General features: G+C 43.8%; 1 protein-coding gene across 1 annotated transcript in view; it reads left to right on the forward strand.

Annotated features, from left to right (window-relative positions):
• ZNF451 (zinc finger protein 451) overlaps positions 1-24,802 on the forward strand; it is a 641,645-nt gene extending 616,843 nt beyond the window's left edge. Inside the window, exon 14 of the mRNA XM_085610887.1 lies at positions 24,542-24,802. Within this exon, the coding sequence (XP_085467013.1) occupies positions 24,542-24,609 (68 nt within the window). The 3' untranslated portion in view covers positions 24,610-24,802. The remainder of the gene's footprint in view (positions 1-24,541) is intronic.
• Positions 24,803-26,831: the final 2,029 nt, after the last annotated feature.

Raw genomic sequence — 26,831 nt, forward strand, 5'->3', positions numbered from 1 at the left:
ATGCGGACATTATTGCGGCAGGACCTCCATTCCGCATCATCCGCTCTGTCCTGCAAGCCCTTCAGTTGACGTTGGAATTGTTCGAGCTGGGTGGAATGCATGGTCTGCTGGGGTATGAGATCGTCCAACACCAATTTATTCGATTTGACCTTGTCAGCAAGCTTTTTGTGGTCCGCCTGCAGTAAACTGAGGTTGGTGGACATTGTTCCCATTTGTGTCTCCAGCGCAGTTCGTGAGTCGCGTATCTCCTTCAGGTTTAAGTCCAGCTTAGAATCATGGGGATCCATCCCGGTGTGAGGTATCACATCATTGTCCGAAGCATTGGAGGGGGTCACTGCCAAATGCATATCGTCGCCAGGGATCGCGTCCACTTGCTTGTTTTTAGTGCGTCCCATAGTGCCACGGCGTCCGCCCGTCTGTGTCTGCTCCAGTATGTTGACTTGAGGGGGCCACCAGGGCACTTCACTTAGCAAGTATATGCGCACAGGGAGGTTCAGGTCAAAGGTGTAAGCAGACTATGCTTGCAGCCGCGTGGCACGACCTCACATACCCAGTCATGCACCGGTCTCGCACTCCCTGTGTGAACCGTTAGGAATGCCTGTCTTCTCACAGCCAACGAACAATAGATCAATCTCAACAGTCGTGGTATCAATGCATCCCCAGCTTAGTCTAGGACACTCCACTACAGCCAGTGCAGCCAGTAGATAGGAAACTTCACCCCAGTCAGCACGTGAGGCAGATGTAGCATGCGTAGTTTACCCCAGGGCGTCTCTGTGCAAGTTATGTCCACTGTAGTCAGCGGGGATTATGGCGGCGTCCAGCTGAGGAGCAGAGGTCTCTACATGGGTGCACACAAAATGCCTCCCCTCGCAGGCTTTATCGGAATCGCCAGGATATTTGACAGTTAGGAGGGGGAGGCACCCGTAGCCCCCACGCTCTGCAATGCTAGTGTGCTTACCGATCGTCAGGTATTCACCGCGGCGCCTCCCGCACTCACCAGTGGTTGCGCTGGTCCAGTGCACAGCCGACTGCATCCGCCATTTTAATTTCGTTTCGCAGCCATTGCTGACGCCCACCAGATCGGGCGTTCAATCGTCCGCCTCAGTCGCCTCTGGAATTATCGTCTGCAAGAAACTGTGCCCGCATCTCCTACAACGATGCCGCCCATACCTGCTACGGCAGGAGCTGCGATGTTCAGCGGAAGCCCCACGCAGCAGACGCGGCTCCGCCCTCTGTCATTCCACGGCCTCGGTATCACTCAGGAGCAGCACGGATATAGTGAAGGTCCGCCAAGTTTACGGAGCTTAAAACACAGCCATCGGTTCCAGGAGTGGTGCGCTGCCGAAGGGTGGGTGACCCAGCCGTGCAGGTCCCGGCAAGTTCAGGATATTTCGCTATTTGTCAGGGTATGGAACGGAGCTCTTTCAGCTCACGTCCTCCATGCCCGGCAGTTGGCCACGCCCCACCAGCAGCTACAGTTATGGTTACTCCAAGACTGAGGGCGATCCATCAGCTAAAAACATAACCCGGTTGGGCAAATTCAGCTTCATATATCATATGTGAGGAAGGAGCTTAATATTAAAGAGTGGTAAGACAACCATGAGAGTGGACTTTGGTGAACTACCCACTCCATCCCCTTCTACAGATGATGGCTGGCACCCAACAGGACCTTCTTCTTCCTGATTATCACTAACCCACAAAGGGTCTGGAAAAAAGTAAAAGCAAACCAAAACTTACAAAAGTAGCAACCCCCTTTATATCACCATCACACTGCAGAGGCATAGTGAGGCACTGAAAAGTGTCGTAGTGGCACGCATGTCAATACAAGGCTGAGAGCAGCTGACTCTTGCCATGTGCTGTGTGCCCAAGAACCCACAAGGAAGCAAATTTGAGGGCAACTTGTGGAAGAGCACCAAAAGAAAATCACAAGCCTGTCAGCTTCCTTACCTAAAATGAGCAAGTAAATCAGGAGACATCGAATCAGTCCATTGTCAATTGATATATGGATCACACAGCAGGTGAGCAAAGATCAGCTGGGCAAATCACCCATCCCAGGTCCGGCGGCAGGGGTAGGTCTTTGAGCACGAGCGTCAACCGACGCAGGACCCACGTTGGAGTCCTTTTACCCGCCGGTCACTGCTGCAAGATTGCCTTGTCAGTACAATAGGTTACTTCTGAGCACCTCTTAGGTATGTAGAATCCACACACCTTCGCTGTAGATAGTTTATATTTTTTTGATCCTGATGAATTGCCGTGACCATTTGCTGGCTATTTAGGCAAGAAACATGTTGATCTTCTTGAGTGTAGGGCATACATAACTAGCAACATAACCACTAGTGGCTATACCCACCTCATTTTTCACTTATTTTAATTAGGCTGTTTACCACTTTAATAAATATTTTTCCGTGGACAAACAGTACCTATTTTAATTCTTTCACTACATCTACACACTCTAGGGCCCCTTACCCCCACAGCACCCTTCGGCAGGAACAGAAGATCCCCGCTAAAGAGCCCCATTACTGGGAGCCCGTCAGGAATTGCAGCGCCGACCTGACGAGGGGCAGGCTCAAATGATGAAGCATGACACCTAGCTTGCTGGGTGTGTGAGAGCCCTAGTTCCAACAAAGGGTTTCCCCCCCCCTCGTGACACATAACAGTCCTACTGATAATATAACCTTTCCCACCTTTATATATTTTTCTCTGATCAGAGGAACTTTGTACTCTTTTTGTACTACTAGTCGTTAGGGTATGTACACTGGACCTCTTTAAACTTACCCACCAGTCCCTCATTTTGTTGACAAATCACTGAGCAACCTGGGGTTACAAAACCAGCAAAAAAATTGGGCATGCATCATGAGGTAATCAGCCAAATCAAGGAAGGAGGAACAACAGAGACCAAAAACCAATGTACCCACACTCCTCTAAAAAAGATACCACAATAGAAACAGTGCAGTGTGCAGTTATCCCCCGCTAAGACTTAGACTAATTCAGTTTTTTTAAGAGCTGTGATGTAAAATTGCCATCCTTGCCAATAAAGATACAGCACAGAAACAACGACTTTCTGATCCGCCACACTAGAGCAATGTAATCAAATGGACGGTTTCATAACATAATGCTCCAGCTAAAATAGTTATGATACCCAAAGAGACAAGCTGGTTGGGAGCCGTTGTATGCAGCGTAGAGGGGCAGACCACAAGCCTCTGGTATAGCCGTGGCATGGAGCCGCAGTAAGCCGCCCGAGTTTGTTTCGCGCCAGGAGACCCTGGTTTTAAAGTCCTCCAAAGCTCCCGCAGTGTGGGAGCTGTTGTATGCAATATAGAGGGGCGGACCACGAGCCCCAGGTATCGCCGCTAGAGGAAGCCGCCCGAATTTGCTTCGTGCCAGGAGGAGCTAGTTTTAAAGTTATCCAAGGCTCTCCGCAGCACCGGACACACCCAGGCCAAGAGCGACCCATCTGCGCCTGTCCGTGACTGACCTGGGCTGGGCCGGGCCATGTCTCTTTGCCTGTCGTAAAGAACAAGGTACTGTTTCTTTTAATTTTTGTAGATATTTTGACATCTGGTAGTCTCTTAGTTGGTAGTCCTTTTGCAGAAGAGTAAGTTCTCTGCCCCCACTGGTCTGTTCTCTGAGCCCCGTACAACCTGCCGCTGGGGGTAGGTCATTCAGACTTTTAAGATCTGTCTAGCATTACTGTAGGCCACCAACAATGGGCAAAAGGAAACTACCTGCTGGGCTTACAGGGGGGATACCGTTACCACTATAGACTCTTTTTAATTAGGGCAGCCAACGTTATCTCTAAGGAGATAGCCATGACTGAAAGGAGGCTATCCCTGGGAGCAGATAAGATCAGCCAACATTTGCTGTCGTCGGATAACCATGATACTCATGAGGCAGCAAGGGCAGTGTCTGGCTCCGGATCCTCGCGTGCACCAGTATTATGTACCATGGCCACCAACTGCACTAATGGCAACAAGGGGCAACTAACAGTAGAACAGGACACCGCCCCAGATGGGCCCCTTACAAAAAGGAAGAAGATTTGGGGGTAAAAAAAGAGAAACTCGGTCTCAATTACAGAGCAAGGCTTCCCTACCGGTTAATACAGATTTGGAGCAATTTCTAGATATTTTACTCCCCAGGCTGGAATGCTTGTTCAACATGTTGATATGCCCCATTCTTTTGCAGCTGGAAGGTATTGAGGCGAAGTTAGAGTCCTTCTCTGACTGCACCTGGATCTCAAACCCTTGGCACGAACCCCATGGCTCCAGGGGTCAGTCGTGTGGATGTACACACATGTGGGCCAGAACAGTACAAGGATCCCTACAGATGTATCCTGTAGCTCAAACGAGGCGTTTCATCATCGCAATAAGTCTTCAACCTAGATGGAGACTCAAGGGTCTGGGAATACCTAGGCCTCAATTAAATCGGACACCGTCATCCAGGTGCATGATGTGATAGGGGCATTGTTATAAGGGACTAAAGTTATTTTATCGTCTACGAACTTACCCCTAATGCACGGCGTAGGTCTCCTGACTTCACTAGAATTGTCCTCTGAATGAGCGCCCTTAGTGGCAATTTTATTTGGAGTTCCTCCAACTACACAAGGATAAAAAAAATACTACACTGGACCTTATACATAAGGTCACTCACTGGTGTGACAGAAATTTAGATAAATGGGCACTGCCTGTCCCCCCACATTATAATGGCCAGAAGGGTGGGCTGGGTGGGTCACAGGGCGAGGAAAATTGTGGCAGGGGACTGTGTAGTAATTAATGTAAGACATCCTGCTCACGCCAAATCATTAGTTGAGAGCACTTTTATGCTAGCCTCCAAGACAGGGGTCTCCAACCTTTTGTGTAGTGAGAGCTACTTCTGGTCAGTGAAAATCATCGCGAGCTACTAAGCCCCAAGCAACTCGCGCATTTTTCCGAGAGACCCCCCCCATGCCCAGTTTCATTGACTTTAAGCCTAAATTCTTCAGAGCCCAGACTGTGGTTTGAACAAAATACTTAATAACCACTCTCTCTCAGATGCATTTAATTCATTTTATAGCGCTGCTCCTACCAGTGTAAGGTGTGAGAACACTTTACATCACACAGATTATACAGAGACAATCAGTGACATGTTACATAAGACAGAGGACAAGAAGGTATAGGAGTCACACAGGTAACCCATACTGGTAGGCAGAATAGTTTGAGTGCTTGGCCAGGAGAGACAGAAACCTGGTTGGGGGATTCTCTTCAATAATAAGAATTGATTTCTACCCAAATGAACCTATCATACAACATTACAGTAATGAAAAACTGGGGTAAATCATAACGGTCCAGCCAGCCTATAACTTGCAGTTTTCATGCAGCTCTTTGATAAGTTACTTGCTCACTGTTCTACATCAAGATTTTAACTCATAAAGAGCTAGCAACAATATGGTCTCTCTGACAAAAGTAGTAACCCACTGACCTATTTATATTACGTTATATATGCACTTTGTGATCTGCACGTTCTTTGCAGCAGGCATATTAGCCCTCTGTGCTACCGAACGATGAGTAAAGACTTCCTTTCTAAGACCTCAATTAAGGTTGTCCCCCTGCAGTATTTCTATCCATCTTCCTTTTCTAGCCCTGACTGCCCCAGCCAGCCTGTTTCAAGCCAGCTAGAGTGGCCCAAGGGGGATACTGGTAGGTTTGTATTTCCTCTAACCAATAGATTTGATCCTCTGTTAGATCAAGATGGACTAGATGGTAATGACTGACTGCCTTCTGCGGGGGCTGAGTTGCAGGGTCCAATTTCTGTGGTCCAGATACGTAACGCTCTTATCCCCCTCCCTAAACCAACCTCGTTCTCCCAGAATCTTCCTGTATAAAGATCTTGTCCTGGAATATAGCTGGACTTAAATTTGAAGGCGATGATATATTATGCCAGAGGTTGCTTGTGTGCTGTCATATAATTGCACTACAGGAAACATGGAATATGACTGAGACTTTCTATTTAGATGGTTTAACTTATGTTTTTTTAAATGTGCAGTTCCTTCTATCGTGGGTAGACCTTAGGGAGGTCTTCTTATATTGGTCTCACTTAAACTCACCTGCGCCGTTAGAACTGTAGAGTGTCAATCAGCTCATTTGTTAGCAGTAGAGCTGCTGTTTACTAATCGACCCCCTCTGTTAGTTGTACATTTCTAAAATTCGTATTGTAGAAACTTTGTCACCGAACATTTAGTAGCATTGGAGAGGTTTCTTGAACAATATGGTAAGAGGCAACATTCCTAATACGAGGTCATGATTGTAGGCCATTTTAACACACATCATTGTCATTTGGGCTGTACCTCTAGTGCACCATTTTGAACATACGGAATCAGGCCATCTATTAGAAGAGCACCTTCCGGCTAATAATTTATTTTGTTTATAACAGTAGGGTACGGATACACAAGTCCCCACCTTTATAGGTAGGTGTTTCTCTAGTATTATTGACTTTATAATGATCTCTGCACCCCTTGTTACAGCAATTCATAAGATGGTCCAGCCACAGCGATCATAACCGTCTAACGCTTGAGTTGGTTCACTGTTCTGAAGTCCATGGAGGGGAGGACAGAGGCATTCCAAATTCTGTTATTACTACAAATGATCATCTTTGCAGGCACAAATGGGCAAAGATATTACCAGAGACTTTTTTAGGTAGCCTATATGTAGAGTGTGTAGATGAAATCCTGCTTTGTTTGGATATGGGATCAGAGAATAAAGTGGTTTTAGATGCGTTTGACAAACTAGCAAAGTATATATTCAATGGCTTAACTATTAAAAGCAGGTCCAAGGGTTCTAAGGAGTTATGGTGGTTCGATGGTATATGCTCTAGGGCACACAAGAATTTAATTATTGCCCTTAAGCAATGCCCTAGGGATGAGTTAACGGTTAGGTCCTCTAGGAGGGCCCGCAAACTCGCAATCGAACAGAGGAAGAAGACCATTAGGGCCATGCTTGGGCGACCCTCGATCAGGAAAGTGTGTTGACAGATAGTACAAAGTTGTGGGAAGTGGTTCATAGCCCCTTTATTTCAGATACAGCAAATGCTAGAACAGATTGTACTATAGCAGCTGATAGATGGGTTCTCCATTTTGTAGGGATGTACAGTGGCGATGATGTAGGAGGTCCGAGCCACAGTGGGATATTGCCTGCCACAGATAGTCCCATTGCATTTTAAAGTTGAAGAGGTACGCAAAACTATCTTGGCCACAGCTGGGGGATGGGGGAGGGCCCGGATGGGGTTCTGGCAGATTTGTACAGAGCAGACCCCCTGACCTTGGCCAGGATACTGACCCGAGTTTTTAATGCGGTCTGTTCTTGCGACCTCCCCTCTTCCTGGTCAATGTTATGTTTGACTTGTAGAGCGCTTAATACCTGCAGGTCTCTAAGCACTTCAAGAAGAACAGCGGAAGTTCCAAGGGGAGTGTTATGCCCAGGCTTCTGTGAATAGAAGGGTCTTATGCTTTTTCCTGAATGGAAGAAGGGTGCTCTCAGTGCGACGCTGACCAGGCAGCCTGTTCAAAGTGGCGGCATGAAGAACCGAGAAGGCTCGGCCGCCTTTAGTGGTGTAATTGAATCGTGGGCATTTTAGAAGGCCCTCTGTGGAGGACCTTAGTGAGCGGCAGGGGGCGTATTTCTCCAGGCTTTCCTTGATGTAATTGGGTGCCTGACCAAATAGGGCCCTATGTGCAGCGCATAGGCCTTTGAATTTGGCCCTCCGCTTGATGGGCAGCCAGTGTAGTTGTTGCAGTAGGGGAGATGCCAGAGTGCGCCTGGGTAGCTTGAAGATTAGCCTGGCTGCATCATTCATCACCACCTGGGGTTAGCTCAACAGTGAGTCCGGAAGTCCGATGTAGAGCAAGTTCCCATATTTAAGACGGGCCAAGATCAGGGCTGCCACCACTGTCCTCATGGTTGTGGAAAGAGTAAAAATGGGATCAATATCGAGATGTTGGAAAACACAACCGACCTGTGATATTGAAAAGTTTTACTTTGGGCAAATGAATTGAGACACATGACTTCAATAAACTACATCTCCCAGAAGTCATTGCAAATGCAATTAGATCATCCCCTCCTGTGATTGGTCAGAAACGCATCATGTGACACTGATGCACCATCACATGATGTGTCAATCAGCTCGGCGAGCTGCTAGCAATAATGGAGACAAATCCCCACTTGAAACCTCGAGCCTGAAGCTTTATTAGGTGAGCAAAACATAGTTTGCACTTGAATCCAAGTGCTTTCAGCCAAAAACGATTTTTACAAACCCTTACATTTTTTTGCCCCTGCAGCCACGAACTATTTTTAAAGAGAGTGAAGGACCGTCATTTGTTACAACACTTCCTCTGTGGGGCCACGCCTTTGGGCCCCTCTCCCTGAGTGAGTAAATAATTTGTGCTCAGTTGTCACGTTTTAAACTCATTTAAACAGACACCGCGAAACTGCATGTATTATTTCTCTTGCAGAAGTAAAGATCTGCAATTGCTGTCTACTGTTTATAAATCGTCTTGGCCACGCAATATTGAAAACCAGGTAACCCTTTTTTCCCACCTTGTCCCCAGACATAGCTATCAGACAAAAGAATTACACCCCATGAGCTAAATTATTCATAATGTATTTTATTGCAGATTGGCAACCACTGCTTGTTACATATTGCTGATGGTTACATTTAATCGGCATAATGCAGGTATGTGACCACCAACTTGTGCAGATAGAGAAAGAATTAGGGCTTTGGAAAGCGCCTTTTTAAATAAAAACTTAAACTCTGTTTTTTCCCCAACCCCCCCCCCCCCCCCCCCCCCCCTTTTTGTCACAATCAGTCTGTTCGTGAGAAAGACTAATCCAGCCCTGATGAGAGTGCGGCAATTGATTTAACCGGCACTCGAAATGCGTCGGCAGACAAAGGAACTCAACTCCTTGGTTAAATATTGCAAATATACCCCGTTGTGTCCCTGATATTTCAGAGGATTTGATTTATTCCAAATATAAGGGTGTTAGTTGTCTAATTCATCAATTTGTATGACAACTTTGTATTTCGGATTGTGTATATAATGATTGTTCTTTGTGACATTTCATTTGGTTGCTTCAATGTTTGATTATTATGAGTTTATTTGTAATTGTATGTCAAAACACATTTTTCACGTTGTTCATTTTCATTGTGTACGTACTAATGTGGTATTTCGTGTAGTTCATTATGTGTTCTTTTTGTGATCAAAGATATTAATTAAAAAATAAATAAAAGGCAGAAATTACTGCTTAGGTAAACGTATTAATTTTCGTTTATCTTACTTCATATGAATAAGTGTTGAAGTAACTAGAGGTATAGGTAATTAGGTTCAGAAGGAGTTAGGCAGTACGAGCACACTAGTGGCCGCATTCCTGTGTAGTGATCAGTAGGAGTGAACAAGTCCTTTTAACCTGTGTCACTCGAGTGAGGCCTACATGCTCACTCACTTTTTAAAGTTCGGTTGCTGGGTGCTTAACTCACCTTTGGCCTATATCAGGTTGCCGTGGAAGGGGACATCACCCACGGAATCCAAGACCACATGCACTGGAGCCTGGGGCACCAGTGCCTGCCTGCTTGCCAAGACCAGTGTACCCTCTGAGGAAGAGGAGAGCTTTGGAGGGAGCAAAGTCCAGTGGGGAGCCCTGTTGAGTGGACTCTGTGCGAGGTTTGAAGAAAAGGCTGCTGCACCAATAAGGTTGTTACCCATGTGCAGGACTGAGTCGGCGACCCCCGTTTGCCAGGAGTGTGCTGCTATGAAGATAGCAATATTAAAGACGACCATGGGATTAGGGCACAAGCCTTGTGTGTTAGTGGTGTGGCAACCCTGTATGCCTGGAGGAGCCATCATGGTAAGGACTGCCATGCGGTAAGAGCCAGAGCCTTGTATGGTATCTGTGCAGCTACCTCATATGTCAGGAGGGGCCGCCAAGGTATAAGACTGCCATGCGGTAAGGGCCAAAGCCTTGTGTGGTAGTGGCGTGGCAACCTCTTATGCCAAAAGGGGCTGCAATGGATAACTTTGCCGTGTTGACCGGGCCTGAGTCTGTGGACAGCAAGCGGTGGAGACCCATAGGACACCCGGAGCGATAAGGACTGTGACCTATTCCACCCCATTGGATGAGTGAGACCGCTGTGGAAGCACCATGACCCAAGTGGGACCAAAAATAGGATAGTCATAGCCATCCACCCCATCGGAAGTGTGTGAACACTAAAGCTGCAGGAAACGTACCATTGCTGCAGGAGTGCAACCACAAGGGAGATATTTTAAGCCCACTGAGTGCAGCCACTGTATCCTCATGTGAGCAACTCACCTGACTTGGGCAGGAGCCTCTGCAAGCTAGTGTGGACAGTACTCCGATTGCTGCCAAATCAATTGTGAGTGCACTGGAACACTGTTGACTTTAAATCAGTTGTAATGGACGCTTGATACTTGGACTGCTAGTGGGGTATAACCTGGATGTTATCATTAGTGATTGGGGAATAACCATAATCACTAAATCGAGGAGTTAGTGAGACAGGGACACTTGAGCCCCGGCCTCAAAGGAGGACTGTGTAATTGTAGGAAACAACAGCACAAGTAGCACCACTCAACAAATGTCCAAGTATAATGTAAATCAATCCATATCCATAAGGTTTCTTTTCAGAGCAATCTTCTTTATTTCAATTGTTATGTACACATAAAAACAGCCAAAGCAGCCGACGCGTTTCGTCCAACTCGGGACTTCTTCAGGGCAAGAGAATCGCTGTGTAGGTATTAGGAATGGTTGCTAATCTTCCTTCTTCTTTATCGCTACAGTCACGGTCTCTAAGAGATATATCTATGTTGTTAAAAAGGATATGTGCCTTATTTCCAAACTCAGAAGTATAGTAAATAGTGTGAGGTCACTGCACCAGGTCCTGACCTTCCGTCCTTAATCCTATTTCAATTTCGTCGAAGAGTGTGAAGGGTAATCTCCCTCCCTTGAGTAATATCAATAGTTCAGATGCTTTGTGATCCTGGAGTCGTACCTGAATGAGATGGCAGGCGAGAGTCGCCTGCCATCTCATTCAGGTACGACTCCAGGATCACAAAGCATCTGAACTATTGATATTACTCGAGGGAGGGAGATTACCCTTCACACTCTTGGACGAAATTGAAATAGGATTAAGGACGGAAGGTCAGGACCTGGTGCAGTGACCTCACACTATTTACTATACTTCTGAGTTTGGAAATAAGGCACATATCCTTCTTTACAACATAGATATATCTCTTAGAGACCGTGACTGTAGCGATAAAGAAGAAGGAAGATTAGCAACCATTCCTAATACCTACACAGCGATTCTCTTGCCCTGAAGAAGTCCCGAGTTGGACGAAACGCGTCGGCTGCTTTGGCTGTTTTTATGTGTACATAACAATTGAAATAAAGAAGATTGCTCTGAAAAGAAACCTTATGGATATGGATTGATTTACATTATACTTGGACATTTGTTGAGTGGTGCTACTTGTGCTGTTGTTTTCTACTTCCATTCCATTTTTTGGAATAACATTGTATTGGCGGGTGTTATTCAAGTTTGCACACTCTTGGTGAATGAAGATATTATCACCATTAGATATGATGGGTTAATTTGGAATCCGGTGCTGTTCTAGAGGGATACCGCTAATGTCCTTTTGCCATTTATGGACTGTGTAATTGTGTTTGTATGTTGAGTGCTTCCTTTGCATGGTTAGCAGTAGAAATAAAATACTTCTCTTTTTTCATAAAAGTGAGAATTTGGCTGGACAAGTATTTATTGCTCCGAGCATTTTGAGTTGTAAGCCCTTGTTCACTAATCTGTATCCACACACTCAGAGCCTTGGACTGCTCTGACCATGCAACCCTGAGAGTCAAGTGCAGAAGATGTACTTGGCCCAGTTATTCAGGATCCCTAGTAAAAGACCATAGCCCCCACGGTTGGGCCCAGTAGCACCTGCATGCCCTGTGGCCCTTTGAAAGGGATTCTGACCAGTAGAAAGACTACTCCTTATACAACGTCCTTGTCATGAATTCAGACGCAGATGAGGCTGGGGACCCGCGTGATGTACTTGAGGGTTTCCAATACCATGCAGAGGCCAAAGGACTAGACATCTCATCCTAGATAGAGTTCTCGTTCCCCTCAGGCTTCTTCCCCCAGGATTTGCCTCCTATCATGCCATCATCAGGAAGAAGGTAGAAAACTTAGATTGACATCATTCTGCAGTACAGACTACTGCTAACATAATGACGGAGGTGCTACAACCAGCCAATCCTTTGCTACCATGTAATGAAGCCGCTCTGGATCATGTCCTTGCCCTAGGACCAAACCCTTGTCCACTCCAGCTGTCAAAAGGATCACAGTGAAGAGATACAGGCCAGCACCAGGTAATCCCAAGTTTCTTTCGGAGTACTCTTCCCTGACAGTTTAATTTTCCAGGTATCTTCCTCTTCTAAAATTTCCATTGCACCTGAAAACAGAGAATCAGAAAGACTGGAAACCTGGTCTAAAAATGTTTTGGCTTCTGGGAGACTGTCACTGAAGTTTCTTGGTGCCACTTGTCTCCTAGGTGGATATCCATGTACTATCGGACATGGCTAGCTTCATCTCCCCCAAGTACATAATGACTTTCTGATTCATTTCATGAATCTCGTACTTATGCTTTCTTTCCTAAGGCTAAGGTGGTGAGTCACTCCCTTCCTTCCACCCCAATCTCATCCCCCACAGAAGGTAGAGAGGCTCCATAAGCTGGCCCTGAAGAGGGTGGTCAGTTTTCATATCGACTGCAAAAAAGAAATTCTGATGGACGACCAGCTCTTCTATGGTTATGTAGGCTAAAGGAAGGGAAAAGTAATGCAAAAAAAACAACTTTATCCTGATGGATTATATTTGTATTAAGATCTGCTATGCAGTGTTCCAGAAGGAGTCCATGAGGGGCATTAGGGTCAACGCTTCACCACCTGCTGTGTCCATGGGGAGTCCCTGTAGGCGATATTTGCAAAGCAGACTTTTTGACCTGCTTCACCAAGCATTATTGTCTGAATTTGAAGGTGAGGAGGGATGGCATTTCGCCCTATCTGTGCCACAGGATTTCCTAGTGTAACCCGTCCATCAAGTCCTCCATCCCGGGGATGGTGTTGCTTGTGATTCAACTCAGAAAGTGAGGAATATGTAGGTAGGGGTATCCATCAGAAGAAAAAGTTATTTACCTTTGATAATGATCTTTCTGGTGGATACTCTAACTGTAGATTTCTCACAAACCAAACTTAACTCCCCATCTGTTATGGGTCAATTAATAAGATCCAATGTCTCATGCTGTTGCACTATATTTCACAATCTGATGTAATTCCCATCCTGCTTCTGCAGCACAAAAAAAATTGATGGGAAACGGATGTTGTCTCTACAGTGGGGACCCTTAATGGTTCCTGCAACATCACATAGATGTCACTTCTAGCACTGATACAAAGCAGCGTCCCATGCTGTCATGAGGGAGCTATCAAATAAGTTTTTCCACTGCAGTCTAGAGCCCGAAAGGACATTCCATAGGTGAGGAATCTGCAGGTAGATAGAGTATCCACTTAGTAGTACTAAAGTACTACAAAATGCTATTCACAAACCCACAAGTGTAATTCTCCACCTTCACTTTTCCTAACTTTTATATGGGGAGATCCTCGCACATTTGTATTAGTAGCAAATGTGCTAGGGACCGAGGGAGTGACTGGAAAAAGGGGCATACCTACTATTAAATGGAAGGGGTCTAGGGGAGGAGTAAGGAGGGGTTTTAGGAGGCTTAGGCAGAAGTTTAGGGAGGGACGTGCACCTACCCACAAAAGAGTAAGCCCATTGCTATTCACAGACATCACTTCTAAAGTTACTACAGCCAAAAAAGGACGCATAGCAGTAGTACTGTAGTAAATTACTCCATCTCAGAGCTGGAGTATGTCCAGCACCACACAAGTGGTATTTAGCTGGTTCTGGACTTGGAAAGAGTAGAGGATTGGTAATCTTGTGAGTTCCATGTGCTGAAAAAGGATAGAACTCTGCAGACTATATTGGACTTTCTACCGCTGAATGTCTTCATGGGAAAGGACAAACTCAGACTGCTAACATAAGCCACTCGGGACTTGGAGAACCAGATGGTGCCCTTGAATCTGCAGAATCCCTATTTTCATACACCCATCCCTCAATTCGACTGATATTAACTGTAGTTCAAGGTCAGCCCGTAGCATTTTCATTTTGCAGTGATCCCCTTCGGCCTCACTAGCACACCTAGGGTTTTCACGAAAGTGTTGGCAGTGGTCACAGCACACCTTCAAAGGTTGTTTTGTATATATTTATAAAAGGATGCAGTTAATTCCATTTTTCTTTTTATAAAATTATTTGATGGTTTTAATTCATGTATTTAGTAATGTACCATAGTTTAATTTACCATGGTACCAATAAACTAAATCTTGACTTGACCAACTGCATTTTGTAGTGTTCCCCCTTGTCTTCACTTTCACTCCTAGGGTTTTCATGAAAGTGTTGGCGATGGTCATGGCTCACCTACGTAGTTTGTGGGCACAATTTTTCCTTGTCCTCAGCGACTGACTGTTGAAGGCTGGCTCGCTATAGTCAGTTGTAGACCACCTACAGATGATGGTGAACCTCTTGATATCGTTGGTGTACACAATCAATGCATCTGACTCCGTTTCAGAGGCTACCATACAGTGGAGCTATCCTAGACGCAGTTCAGACCTTCTCTTTGCCGTGACAAGTCCAGGACATTCAGGCTATGAGCATGATGTTTCCGCCTCAGACCTGAATTTCGGTGAGGACAGCGCTTAGGATTCTTGGACTCTTAGCCTCCTGCAACTTCCTGGTTGACTACGCCAGGTGGCACATGCGAGTGCTTCGATGGGATCTGAAGTTTCATTGCACCGATGAAATCTTATTGAATGCCATCCAGATTTTAGAAGAGATGGCTCACAATTTGTAGTGGTGGCTTCTTGAACCCAACTGGTTCAGCAGCAGGCCGTTCTTCCTTGCCCACTCAGAGATGACAGTGGTGACTGGGGCATCACTTCTGGGTTGAAAAGGTTATCTAGGGGATGTGGAGATCAGAGAAGTATGGTGTCCAACGGGCGCCCAGTGCCATATCAGTCTGTTGGATTTTTGGACCATTCCTCTGCCACTTAAGGCTTTCCTGCCGCTAGGGGCTGGTGTAAGTTTTCATGGACAACACCACTGCCATCTGGTATTGCCACAAGTAGTTTGGAGTGGGGTCTTGTGGTAGGAGGATCTGTGCCTCTGGAGTTGGTTGGAGCATCAGGTCATTTCCCTGATAGCGAACCACCTGGTTGGATCCTTGAATACCAAAGCAGACGATCTAATCATGATGATGCGCTGGGTGCGGTTATATTTTGGAGTAAAGGTGGTTACTAACACCCGACCTACCTACAGAGGATGTTTTAACCTGTGTAACCACCTTTACTCCTAATTGCAATCGCACCCAGCGCATCATCATGAAACACTGGAACATTCTGCACTCAGAATCTTTGGAAAATTCACGACTTCGCTTTGCTTTTGAGTGCATCCACAATTTGAAAGACCTTCTGGTACACACCAGATCCCAAATCAAGCCGATACCAATGCAAACTTCTCCTTAAACTCTACCACCTGTCACGGATCATTACCCTTGTGGGTCTTGTGGGGTTTGCCACTTGACCAAATGTTCCAAAGAGATACTGCTGGGGCATGGGCAGATCTGGACACAAAGAATACACACTAATTGCAACACCAAAAATAGTGTAAAATCTCATAACCTGCCCTAACCTGCCCGTCACCTCCACTATGTGGGAATGACCACTAGACCTGTATAATTAGTATGAATGAACATCGCAGCAATATCTGCTACAGACGCTGCTCCACCAAAATGTGCGATTTCAATCACACACCAGATAATCTGAGGTGGACAATGTTGGAGACCAACCACCTATGGAGTAGCACAGCACTCTTTAGGAGAGATCAACAATGGGTGTTTCGCCTCTCTACCAACACTAAGGGTCTAAATGATGATATACCCTTGTGCGAGGTGTGAATAGTTTGGCGTTGTAACACCCTGCTACGTATGTCACACCCTTCATAGAGGAGATATGGGCCATTAGCCTACTGCCTCATATTTGATTAATCTTCAAGTTCCTAGATGTCATACCTTTCTCAAATGTGGCACTCATAAAACCTCTTTATGATACACTAAGAGGCGTATGACCACATTATACATTCCCTCATATGCACTGCGATATCATGGTACATTGTATGTCCCCACATTTGATAAATTCTCATGAGCTTCAGCCCATCACTAGCTGTGACAGACACGGTCCCAATGGGAACTAATTTTTTATTACTATTGGATCAAGACGATGGCTGATATTTACAGACCTCTGATCCAATATGACAGCCACACTAACCATTCTGGACCTGTAAGAACACTTACTATCTCCGTGCTAGCACACACGAGGTTCCAGTCACGTTAGCCAATTGACCTCAGTCAGGACTGCCCACCTACTCATGCGTGGTTACTTGAAATACTTTACTTTGTTTGCACACTCTGGCCCATAACAGCATTTAGGAATCTCTAAACAAAATTGTATTGTATATCTTAAATGCCTTTGTATATCAGGCCACGGTCCAGAAAATCCTTCTGCACCACACAGCAGAGTATCACACTGTCATTCCAAGATGGCGGCCACGATAACACTTCTGGACCGCATATCTCCCGTATATTTTTGTGCACGTGCAAATCAAGCCCCCTTTAGTATTGGCTCCAACAGCAGCTCCGTCCATCAACCATTGGGCGATCACGGCCGGAGCAATCACTGATAACACCTGATTATGATTACAGCAATGAGTGTACTTTAAATACCACTTTCTTGCCTCCTTACATTCCCTTTCCAGGCAAGCAGAGGAGAGGTAGGTCTCTGGCGCTTCACACGCAGGACCACGTGAGTACAATTACCAACCTAAACTTTCAGCAGGTAACATATCTCTGGAGGCCTTTTCACTTTAATGCTGACACTTCTTTGCTATGTTTGAACAGTTCTTTAGCAGCAGTGCGCTAACTGCTGCTCTTTACCTATGGGGACTTACAGATTGATCTAAAGGGTAATATCCCTACACTCATCTATGGAAATTTCACTTCCCCTTTTCTGTTTGTGTAATTTTTTGTACGTCTAAAATGTTGTTTGTCGTTTTTACACGTGTGTCCACCTGCCTGGCCTGCTGTATGTATGAACACTTTCCCTTTATGTGGAAGTTTTAGCGCTGGTAAAAGCATGAGTATGTCTACCATGAGGAGACACAAGCAATTAGTGTGCTTCTTGAGAAGCACCTTTTCGTATGTTATAAAAACTGGTTTTATAATGCCTTTCTATATTTTATCTATGTTGGACAATCTGAGAACAAGGTAGTTTTCTATAGGGGAGTACCTGGCACTATACGTCACATCCTAGGCTTCAGGTAGAGATCTTTTTAGGTCCTGAAGAAATGCCAGGAATCCGGTTGGACCCACAGGCCCGAAACATGTCGACCTGACCATGCACACTTGTTAAGGGTATCTTGGTCCACTGAGCCCTTTTGATTTCATTGGTTTTAACTCTGTCAAGGGAACCAATCACATTAAATACATTTTGGTATCCCTTAGACAATTGCAATTTATTTTTCACACTATTTTTGAACCCACTCTACCCTACACATTGGACGTCCTCACACATACATGCATCATTACATCTAAATCTAAAAAGATCTCCAAAAAGAGTCCTCTTGGGTGGCCCATAGGACATTGCAGCACCAACCCTACGAGGAGCATGCCCTATAATAAAGCATGACATTCATTTGGATGTGTGAGGGTATTAAGAAATAATCATTAGGATCCCCTAGGATTCGCCAACCTTGTCTTTTCTCTTTTCTTCCCCACCTTCTTGTTTTAGTACACCATAGTATGGTGGAGGGGTAACCTTCTCTCCCAACAATTCATCAAGAAAACAGAATGGCATCACCAGTTTCTACAGAATTGACTACCTTAATTTCAGGCCACCACTAGTGCTTCTCAGTCAACTTAAAACATACTTATCCAAAGAAGATGCTCTGATGGGACCCCTAATGTCCCGTGCTATCTACCCACGGCTCAGACGCTACCTCACACATAATCAGGAGGTTGATTTCGGCACTTTATATTCTTGACGCTATTAAGACACAATCAGCAGTCCCTAACTTCTCTCTCAATAATAATGTCTATACCAGGCCACCAATATCCCTCTCTGAGCCACTCCTTGATCTTGGATATACCTTAACGACTCTCATGGGCATTGTGAAATAAGTGTTGTTTTAATCCACTGAAAGCAATTAATCTGTCACCTCTTAAAACCAAACCGTCCTATAGAGAGAGATCATCCTTAATACTCCAATAACACTTGATGTCCACATCACTCTCATTCCTAGATTTCCATCCTCCCCTCAACATGACAACCACCTTTTGCAAAACAGTGTTATCCCCTAACTCTCTTTACCATTCTTCCTCCTAAATCATGCCGCCCGTGACGGCGCATAGATTTATGTCTTCCTAATCAATGTCATCATCAAAATCATCTGTAATCAAATCTTCATCATCAATTTGGACATCACACAATTTAGAAAATCGTATGTCAACATAGAATAGAATTCCTGGAGAGCGACGTCCCATTGGCATATCCTGCTAGAAACTAAATCAATCCCTTTCATGGCAAAGGCTTCTTTCAGGAGTTTGTGATCTGTCTTGATCGCAAATCGACCACCCCATTAAAATTTCTTTAACTTTCTCTCTGCCCAGTATACTGCCAAATCGTCCTTGCCCCTTTCAAACCATGCAAAATAAATAAAATGGCTTTCCCTATGCCATTTGCTCGTCACAAAAGTTCCACACCCAAATCCTTCAATCTGGTATCGAAATACTGTCATTACCTGGTTCCCTACTCAAACAAAGTGTTTTGCTCAATACATCTTTACATTGATAAATCCCTCTTCATAAATATGATCACGCAAAAACTCAGTCCTTTTTTCCCCAGCAAAACTATCATGCTTTTACTTTTTTCAGCAAAATTAGGAGCACCTTTACCATAGTATTCTACATACCTAGAAATGTCAAATGTCCATCCTTGTTGGCTTAAGTAGACCTACTCTTAATGGCCTTAACCAGTGCTCTCTTGGGTTGTTGTCCTTCTGATGTGATATTGTGGCCCAGGTACTCAATCTCAGACACATCAAATGAGCCTTTTTGCAACTTAGGAGTCAGACCACTAAAACACGTCCTTCTCAGCACTTAATGCAACCTTGAAACATGTTCCACCAAATTCCTACCTAATACCAACATATAATCTTGGTAGATTTTAACACCATATATGCTCAGTAACACATACCTCATCAATCTGAAAAAACTGAAGTTGCTGAAATAAATCCAAAAGGAATCTTCACTTATTTGAAAGTGCCCACCAAAGGATTGACAAATTATGTCAATTCCCTGGATTGTGGGTGTAGTTTTATCTGGTGTTAAACAGATGTTAAATCTGAAGAAGAAAAATGCTTAGCACCACCGTGTAAGCATGGCATCTCTGTAATGTTAAGCAAAGAGCAATGATCAAAAATAACACACTTTGTAATCCCTCTCAGGTCTGCATAATCTTACTTTGCCATTAGCCTTCAATGCCACCACTATTGGTGGAATCTGTTATGGTGCTTTAATTTCTTGAATAATGACATTCATTTTCCATTTCTCAATCTCTTGGGCCAAAGCAAACCAGGTTTAAGTCTAATCAGGTGAATGTAGATTCTAAGACAACCCAATTCTTTCTTAAAAACTTCTGGAATTTCATCTTCATAACTGGAAGCCTTAAAGGCAACCTGAACATCTTCAGCTTTCTTTTTAAATCTAACTGAAGGTGTCTTGTTAGGTTTAAGATACACAATAAGGTACCTTTGATGAAACCAACTAATTTTGGAATCATCCTTGTTGGACACATATTTTCCCTGTTACAAATCTTCCTCCGAACTCTAAAGTTCCCCAAAAATAACACAGTAATTTGATGGACTCACCTTCATAACCCTTTGGTCTTACGTGAGGCTTGTATTCACCTTGCTCTAATCTGGCTTGGAAGAAACCCTTGCACCTGAGACAAACAACATTTCGACTGGAACGCCTTCACTCTGTCCCTCCTCAAATGGCCCTTCATCACTACTACAGTTGATTTGGAAAATTATTTCTTCAGAATCATCCTCAGTAAAATGATCTCTCTTTAACATTCTTTTAAATCCGATCCGGTCTACAATTGGTAAGATGACTTTTCCTCCCACATGCTTTGCAATGGGCTTTCCAAACCGGACATTCCTCAGAAATTCGCCATGTGACCTACACTTTCACACCAATAACATTTCCATTGGGCTTTCTTTGAGATTTTTAACTCCTCCCTTTTTGGCTGTTCTTGGGTGATGGGCTATCTTTTTACAAAGTATATTTTTTCATTATTCCCCTGCCATACTGAAGAGACCTTTCAAATCGCATCAACACATCTATTTGTATAAGGTTTTTCTGCAGAGATAACTTTCTTCAATGCAGAATCATCTTTTTGCCATAGATATTCTCTAGTCTTTTCTAGCAAAATGATCACACAAACCTGCTAAAAATGCTGCTCCAAAGTTAAATGTGGATGCTAATTTTCTTAAAGCAGTTATATAATCTTCTACTGATTCCCGTGATCTTTGCACTCACTTCCCAAAGTGATAGCACTCTAATATTGTGCTTACTTTGGGGAGATAATGTAGATTTTTTTTATGTTGATTCTTTTTATTGAACAGATACTTGACAACACACTTCAGTGTACAGAATCATTTGCCAAATATCAGTAAGGGCATCAGGTAAAATTGCTCTTAATCCTTAGTCCGCTCAATACAGTATAGTTTGTGTGTTCAATCCTCACCACATTCCGTTACAATTTGAGACTCCATACAACCCTCCCTTGCATAGCATCGTCCACCGTGTAAACATTTCAGGTCCCTCTATACTCCACCCACCAACCCCATATCTTGCCGCTATTTCCTCGGGCATCCACATCCTTGGTATACAACTTTTTTTAGCTGTACAGCACCAATCGAGGTCCACTTTCTGCTCTGTAACCCCCCGCTCTTGCAATATTTCTTTTGGCCACTATGTTCGCCACCATTAGCCATATTAGTGTGTATTTCGGCCACGGGTCATCCACTGTCACACATAGTATATTCCATCAGGCTTACAGTTTGACCTCCTGACCCACCACCTCGAACATGACTCGCATATTCCTATTCCAGAATTGCTGAATTCGGAGGCATGCCCACAATGTATGAAAGAAAGTGCCCACTTCACCGCAGCCTCTTGTGCAACGTGTAGCAGCACAACAACCCATTCTGTGTAACAGCACCCTAGAGGTATATGATCTGTGTAAAATATGAAGTTGTATAAGGCTGAACCGTGCTCTCATGGCCACCTCCCGGGAACTCTGGATTGCCTCTGTTAAAATTGTCGTCTTCTAGTATGCCTAACTCTGCCTCTCCTGCCTCTTGGAGAGCTCTAAGGGGGTCTGGGGTGTTATTCATTTTTTTATTTATTAGTGAGATGGCCTTATCAGGCATTGGATCTAATAATACCCTGTCTTCAAGCAGTGTATAATCTGGTAGTTTTTCACCATCGAAATGTGGGTTTGCAATGCATGTTTCAATTACAAATATTGGAACCCTTACGAATCAGGTATTCTGCCTGTAAGTCCGCAAATTCAACAATGGTTTATCCTCTCCAAACATCCCCTAGGTGGTCAATCTCCAGCAGCCCTCGTGACCTGAAACCCTTCCGTCTGCCAACCTCCCTCAGGAGATCACTGTCCCACAAGGGAGTCCTTTCGGTTAGTTTCCCGTCCCAGCCCAGGTATTTAGTTGCCTCCCGCCATATGCGCACCACTGTTTGTGTGTGCAGAGGGTGTCGTTTTACTACAATATTACTCAGGGTCTTCCCAGCCGCACATTCACCCCACCCACACACCCCACCCCCCACTCCCCCCGTCCCATTGCATGGTGATCGACTCTCTAAGCAGGTTCCTCCCAACCTGCAAATACCCAAGCATTAACCATGACTAACTGCGCAGTCCAGTAATATTTCCTTATATCCGGAATTGTCAACCCACGCTCAAACACTCCCCTCTGTAAATTGTGTAGGGCTATCCTGGAGCTTCCCCCGTCCCACAGAAGCGGTCTTATTTCGTGGTCAATCTTCTGAAAGATGTCTAATGGTATCTTACAAGGGGTGTTCTAAAGGACTTATACCAGACATGGCAATGCCATCATTTTAAACAAGGCTGCCCTTCCTAATAGCAATAGTGGCAGTTTCCTCCAATGTAACACATCCCTGCTCAACTCTTGTAGTTGTGGGTATAAATTGTTGGCCAGGAACTTCTTATTTGACTTGGAGATCATGATGCCCAGGTATTTAAACTTGTCTTTAATCAGTAAAGCTTTTCCACTGGACGGCAAGGCCGGTGCATCCCCGGCCAGCACGAATACAAGGCACTGTTCCTTTTTTAATTCAAATTTTGATCCAGAAAAATCCTCAGAAGATAAGGAAGATATTCAAATACTTCCTGTTCTTCAAGCAATGCATTAAGAGAGACATTTTGCACTCAGCACTGACAAATGTGCCACAAACCCTTGCATAGTGATTAGAAACTTTTTTCTACTGACCCCAATGCAGTACGGATTCATCTGGCATAGAGAGGAAAAACTAATGTTTCGCAAATAAGAATGACCAAACACTAAAGTATCATGAATGAAAATGAACGCCAGTATTCCATTGAATATCCAAGATCATTTTTCAGATCGTGATCACCGGCATCCAATATGACATCTGACTTAAGGCCCCAGCCTTGGATGAAAGGGTTAATGTTCTAGTTTAGGACTAGTTACCCAGTAGACCGGAGGCTTTTTTTAAATTTTCTTTGGATTCAATATTTTATAAAATTAAAAATATTTTTGCTTTAAGATCGATCGTACTGTCACCGAAATATCCGTGTTATTTACAAAGTTAAAGATTTCCCCCCAAAAGAGGTCGAAGGTGCGAAGGCACGTGGCCAGTGTGCATGAAGAGAAGCACTTGGACCCATGGGGCAAGACGCCAGGCAGGGCTCAAGAGACAGGGCACTTGATAAGCATCTTTTGAAATGAGTTTGGTTGGGGCGGGCAGCATAAAGGTATAAACTATTAATAAATCCGTAATCCCAAAAGGACTGGCCAGAGGGCAAGGAGTGTTGTCTTTCCATTTCCGATTTTTCCTTCTTTTATCCCGAGGTTTTATTTTTCGGAAATGTGACGAAAAAGTCATTAGTGAAGGGGTTTCTGTTAGATACGAAGAAGATCGCATCCTTTTTATGTTTATTGAGACAGGGAATAATGTTTTCCGTTTTGCACGAAGAGTACCAAAATGAGGTTCATCTACTGAAATGAAATTGAAATGATGCTGAGGTCAGTTTTAATAATTTCCAAACAGCGTCTTTATTTTAAGACCCTAACAACCTCAGCCATCACCTGCTGTCTCCGTCCTGCTCTTCTCCCAGCATGCCCATTGTCATGACTACCACCACTAGAATACCACACAGTGCCACTGTTTATGCATTTCTCTCTCCCTTTTCTCAGAGGTCACTAACAATGACACTTTGACCTTTTCAGTCGTGAGCTGCAGCATGGAAATGTAGTGTTTTTCAGAATAAAAATACAATAATAACCTTGGCATATAGAGTGATTTTTCTCATTCAAAACTCTTTCGTCTTTGAATGTTCAATTCGAAAATTAAGCGGATGAAGCAAATTGCAATTTTAATTCGGCGCGTTTGCTTAATGCTGGTCAAATGACTTAGGATGAACGTTTGAACGAGTTGAATGATAGTCCCATACCCCGGACTCTGTATTGTAAGACATTGTGTTCCCGTAGACTACCTGTTAAAATCACCTTTTTTTGAGGTAAATATTGTCACTGAGTGAGGAAAATCATGTATACAGCTGGACCAGATGATTATTTGAAAATACATTGCAAATATCATAAACCGTTTCTGATATGTTTTTCTCGTTAATTTGCACCATTGCCTGGAATAGCTGCGTGTCAACTTTAGCACAAATCCTCTTGAGGGTCAGTATCAGTCACGTGATGTTTGTAATCTCACCACATGATGTACATTTTTGAAAGCCATAAGTAAAGTAATAGTTTCGGCGTGTCAACGTTTTACTGTAGATCCATATTTCCAGTTGTCATAAAGCATGGTTATCATGTGTAGTGAATTCATATTGAGAACATATGACTCCTGCATTGAGCTCGCTTTGATCATTTATTGACAATACCTGAATCATGTGTACTGAATGAACATTAGTAATGTATTGAATATCTATATTGACATATTTAATATGTGATGCATTTAACTGGATAATACAACTTTGTAAAATTTTCTATCTAGAGGCAGAAATGAAGGAAGCAATCAGAAGAAGTCTTGTGGAAATTCAGCCACCCATGGATGTTCCTTGAATGAAGACTAAAGTGTCAATCATGTATCTTTATGTGGAACATATTCAAAACCACATGCGTTGTAAACATATGAATAATCTTTTCGGTTCGGAAAGCTAAACGTAATCTGAAATATTAGCACTATTGTAGAGTTTACATGTCGTATGTTGAATGTACAATTAATTCAAATAAATATATTTTAAGGCAAAAAAAAGTACGTCTAAATTTTTCTGCATTTACATATGGGACCATCGTGTGTGATTGGAAACACCAATTCCTGCCTGCCGTTTATATACATACGAGTAAACATGCATACACACAGGGGAACCATGCTAACAAGCGAATAATGGGATCATTACACCTTAGTAATTCAATAGGTGGAGAGGAAACTAAACGGTCTGGTCCTAACTTCTACAAATGCCTAGTAACCAGTCAAGAAGGACCAAGCCAGAGTTAAAATAATGCTGCACCCTCTCGCAACATGCGAGACATCTACACAAACAAATTCTATTTGACATCCCACTCCAAACATGCCTACGTTTAATTTATTAACACATATAATGCAACCAGAACACAATCCCACCGAACATTTGATGATTAGTTATAAAAAGTTACATTTACTTGAGAGAGGATTTTAATCCTGATCTAAGATCCCCAATGATATTGTTGAAAATCCATTGTAAAATAATCGATATGTTTGTTTTTCTACTTTAATCTTAATAACATTTGGCTCAGAAAAAAGTAACAACTAAGGGCGCCTAGATTCCCACCAACCTACTGGTGGAGGAAAATTTCGACCTGCTTGGTTTCAATCCACAATGGTAAGCAATGTCTGTCCGTTGAAGTGGTGTTCACCCTTAGGTGTTAGCATAGTCAGCTCCGTAGTTCCCAGAAGAGTGCATTGTATACATGTTTAGAGGGAAATCCTCTCAGCTCTTAAGGAGGTCGGGGATCACCCTCCCACACATATTTCTGCAGTCCCTTTCTGCTCCCAAGTCCTGCACCACGCAAATCTGCATGGGCCGATCTGTCTTATCAGATTTTCTGCAGTTTTTTGTCTGTTTGGGAGCCTCTCAAGTCTGGGCTCGGTGGCTAACAGGCAATACACAACCTCCCATTGCTTAAAATGGTCTGTGTCTATTCCTCTTTTATCCACTGTTGCGCTTCTTAGGAAGATAGCTGGTAGCCCCTACCTCCCCTTTAGACTGCAGGCTGTTTTAGGCAGTGCACAGGAAATCAGCACTCCTGCAAATAACAGACAGGTTGTGTGCCTGCAGCTGAGGAATTAATACAATCAACTTGTATATCATAAAGTAAACACATAGTGAGAAACCAGTTTGTGGCTTCTCAGTGCACAATGAAAATACCAAGTGTCTTTTTGAGGACTGAAGGAGGTGTCTTAGATAGATGCTTAAAATAGCATACCACCTAAGAGATTACACAGAATTCCAATAAGGTTAAACCTGACCCAGTCTCAAGCTGTCAATTACGGAACACTGCCGTACTCCGAAGTTTGCCTTCTTGAGTCAGGAATCAACCATATTTAATTTGTGATAGCAAAATGTTTTGGCCATTAGAGGTTAGGTTTCAATGGCATACAATGCAATGGTTGAAATTTTAGGAACCCATGGTCTGATTCACAAAAGTAAGTTACATTTTTGAGTAAGTTTACACTTTGTAGGTAGCTTATTTCTTTTAATATTCACAAACTCGGAGTGTAAACATATAACAGAAGTGTAAGTTACATGTCTCCACCCCCAGAGTAATGCAATTGGGTTACTCTTGTGAGGGTGGGTGACGTCCCTCTGTAAACCTCTCTCTGACACCCCCTTAAGCCCCCTACTCCTGCCTAATCCCACCGCCTTGAACAGTAAGTCAGCCCCTTTTCCCACCCACCCCCCTGTGTCCCTCTGCTATTACTTTTAAAATCTATACTTGCGTGTGCATAGACCTCCGCGATTACTAGTATGGGCAAAATGTACATTTTATAATATGTTTGTAATACACCAAAACATTCTACTAAGTGCTGTTTGTGAATCAGGTCCTTAGACTCTTAATAAAGTCATATCTCTCGTCAATGAACCTTTGAAAAATTGCAGTCGACCCAGACAGACAGAGCTAGTCTTTGCTGATTCAGTGTTCAGATAATAGGTTACAGAATGACTGGCTAAAAATATTTGCCCTGTTAAAGGAAAAAAACCTGACCCACTTTTGGAACCATATAAACAAACCTGCAATAAGAG

This window comes from Triturus cristatus, chromosome 6 (genome assembly GCF_964204655.1).
Source record: "Triturus cristatus chromosome 6, aTriCri1.1, whole genome shotgun sequence".
NCBI lineage: Eukaryota > Metazoa > Chordata > Amphibia > Caudata > Salamandridae > Triturus > Triturus cristatus.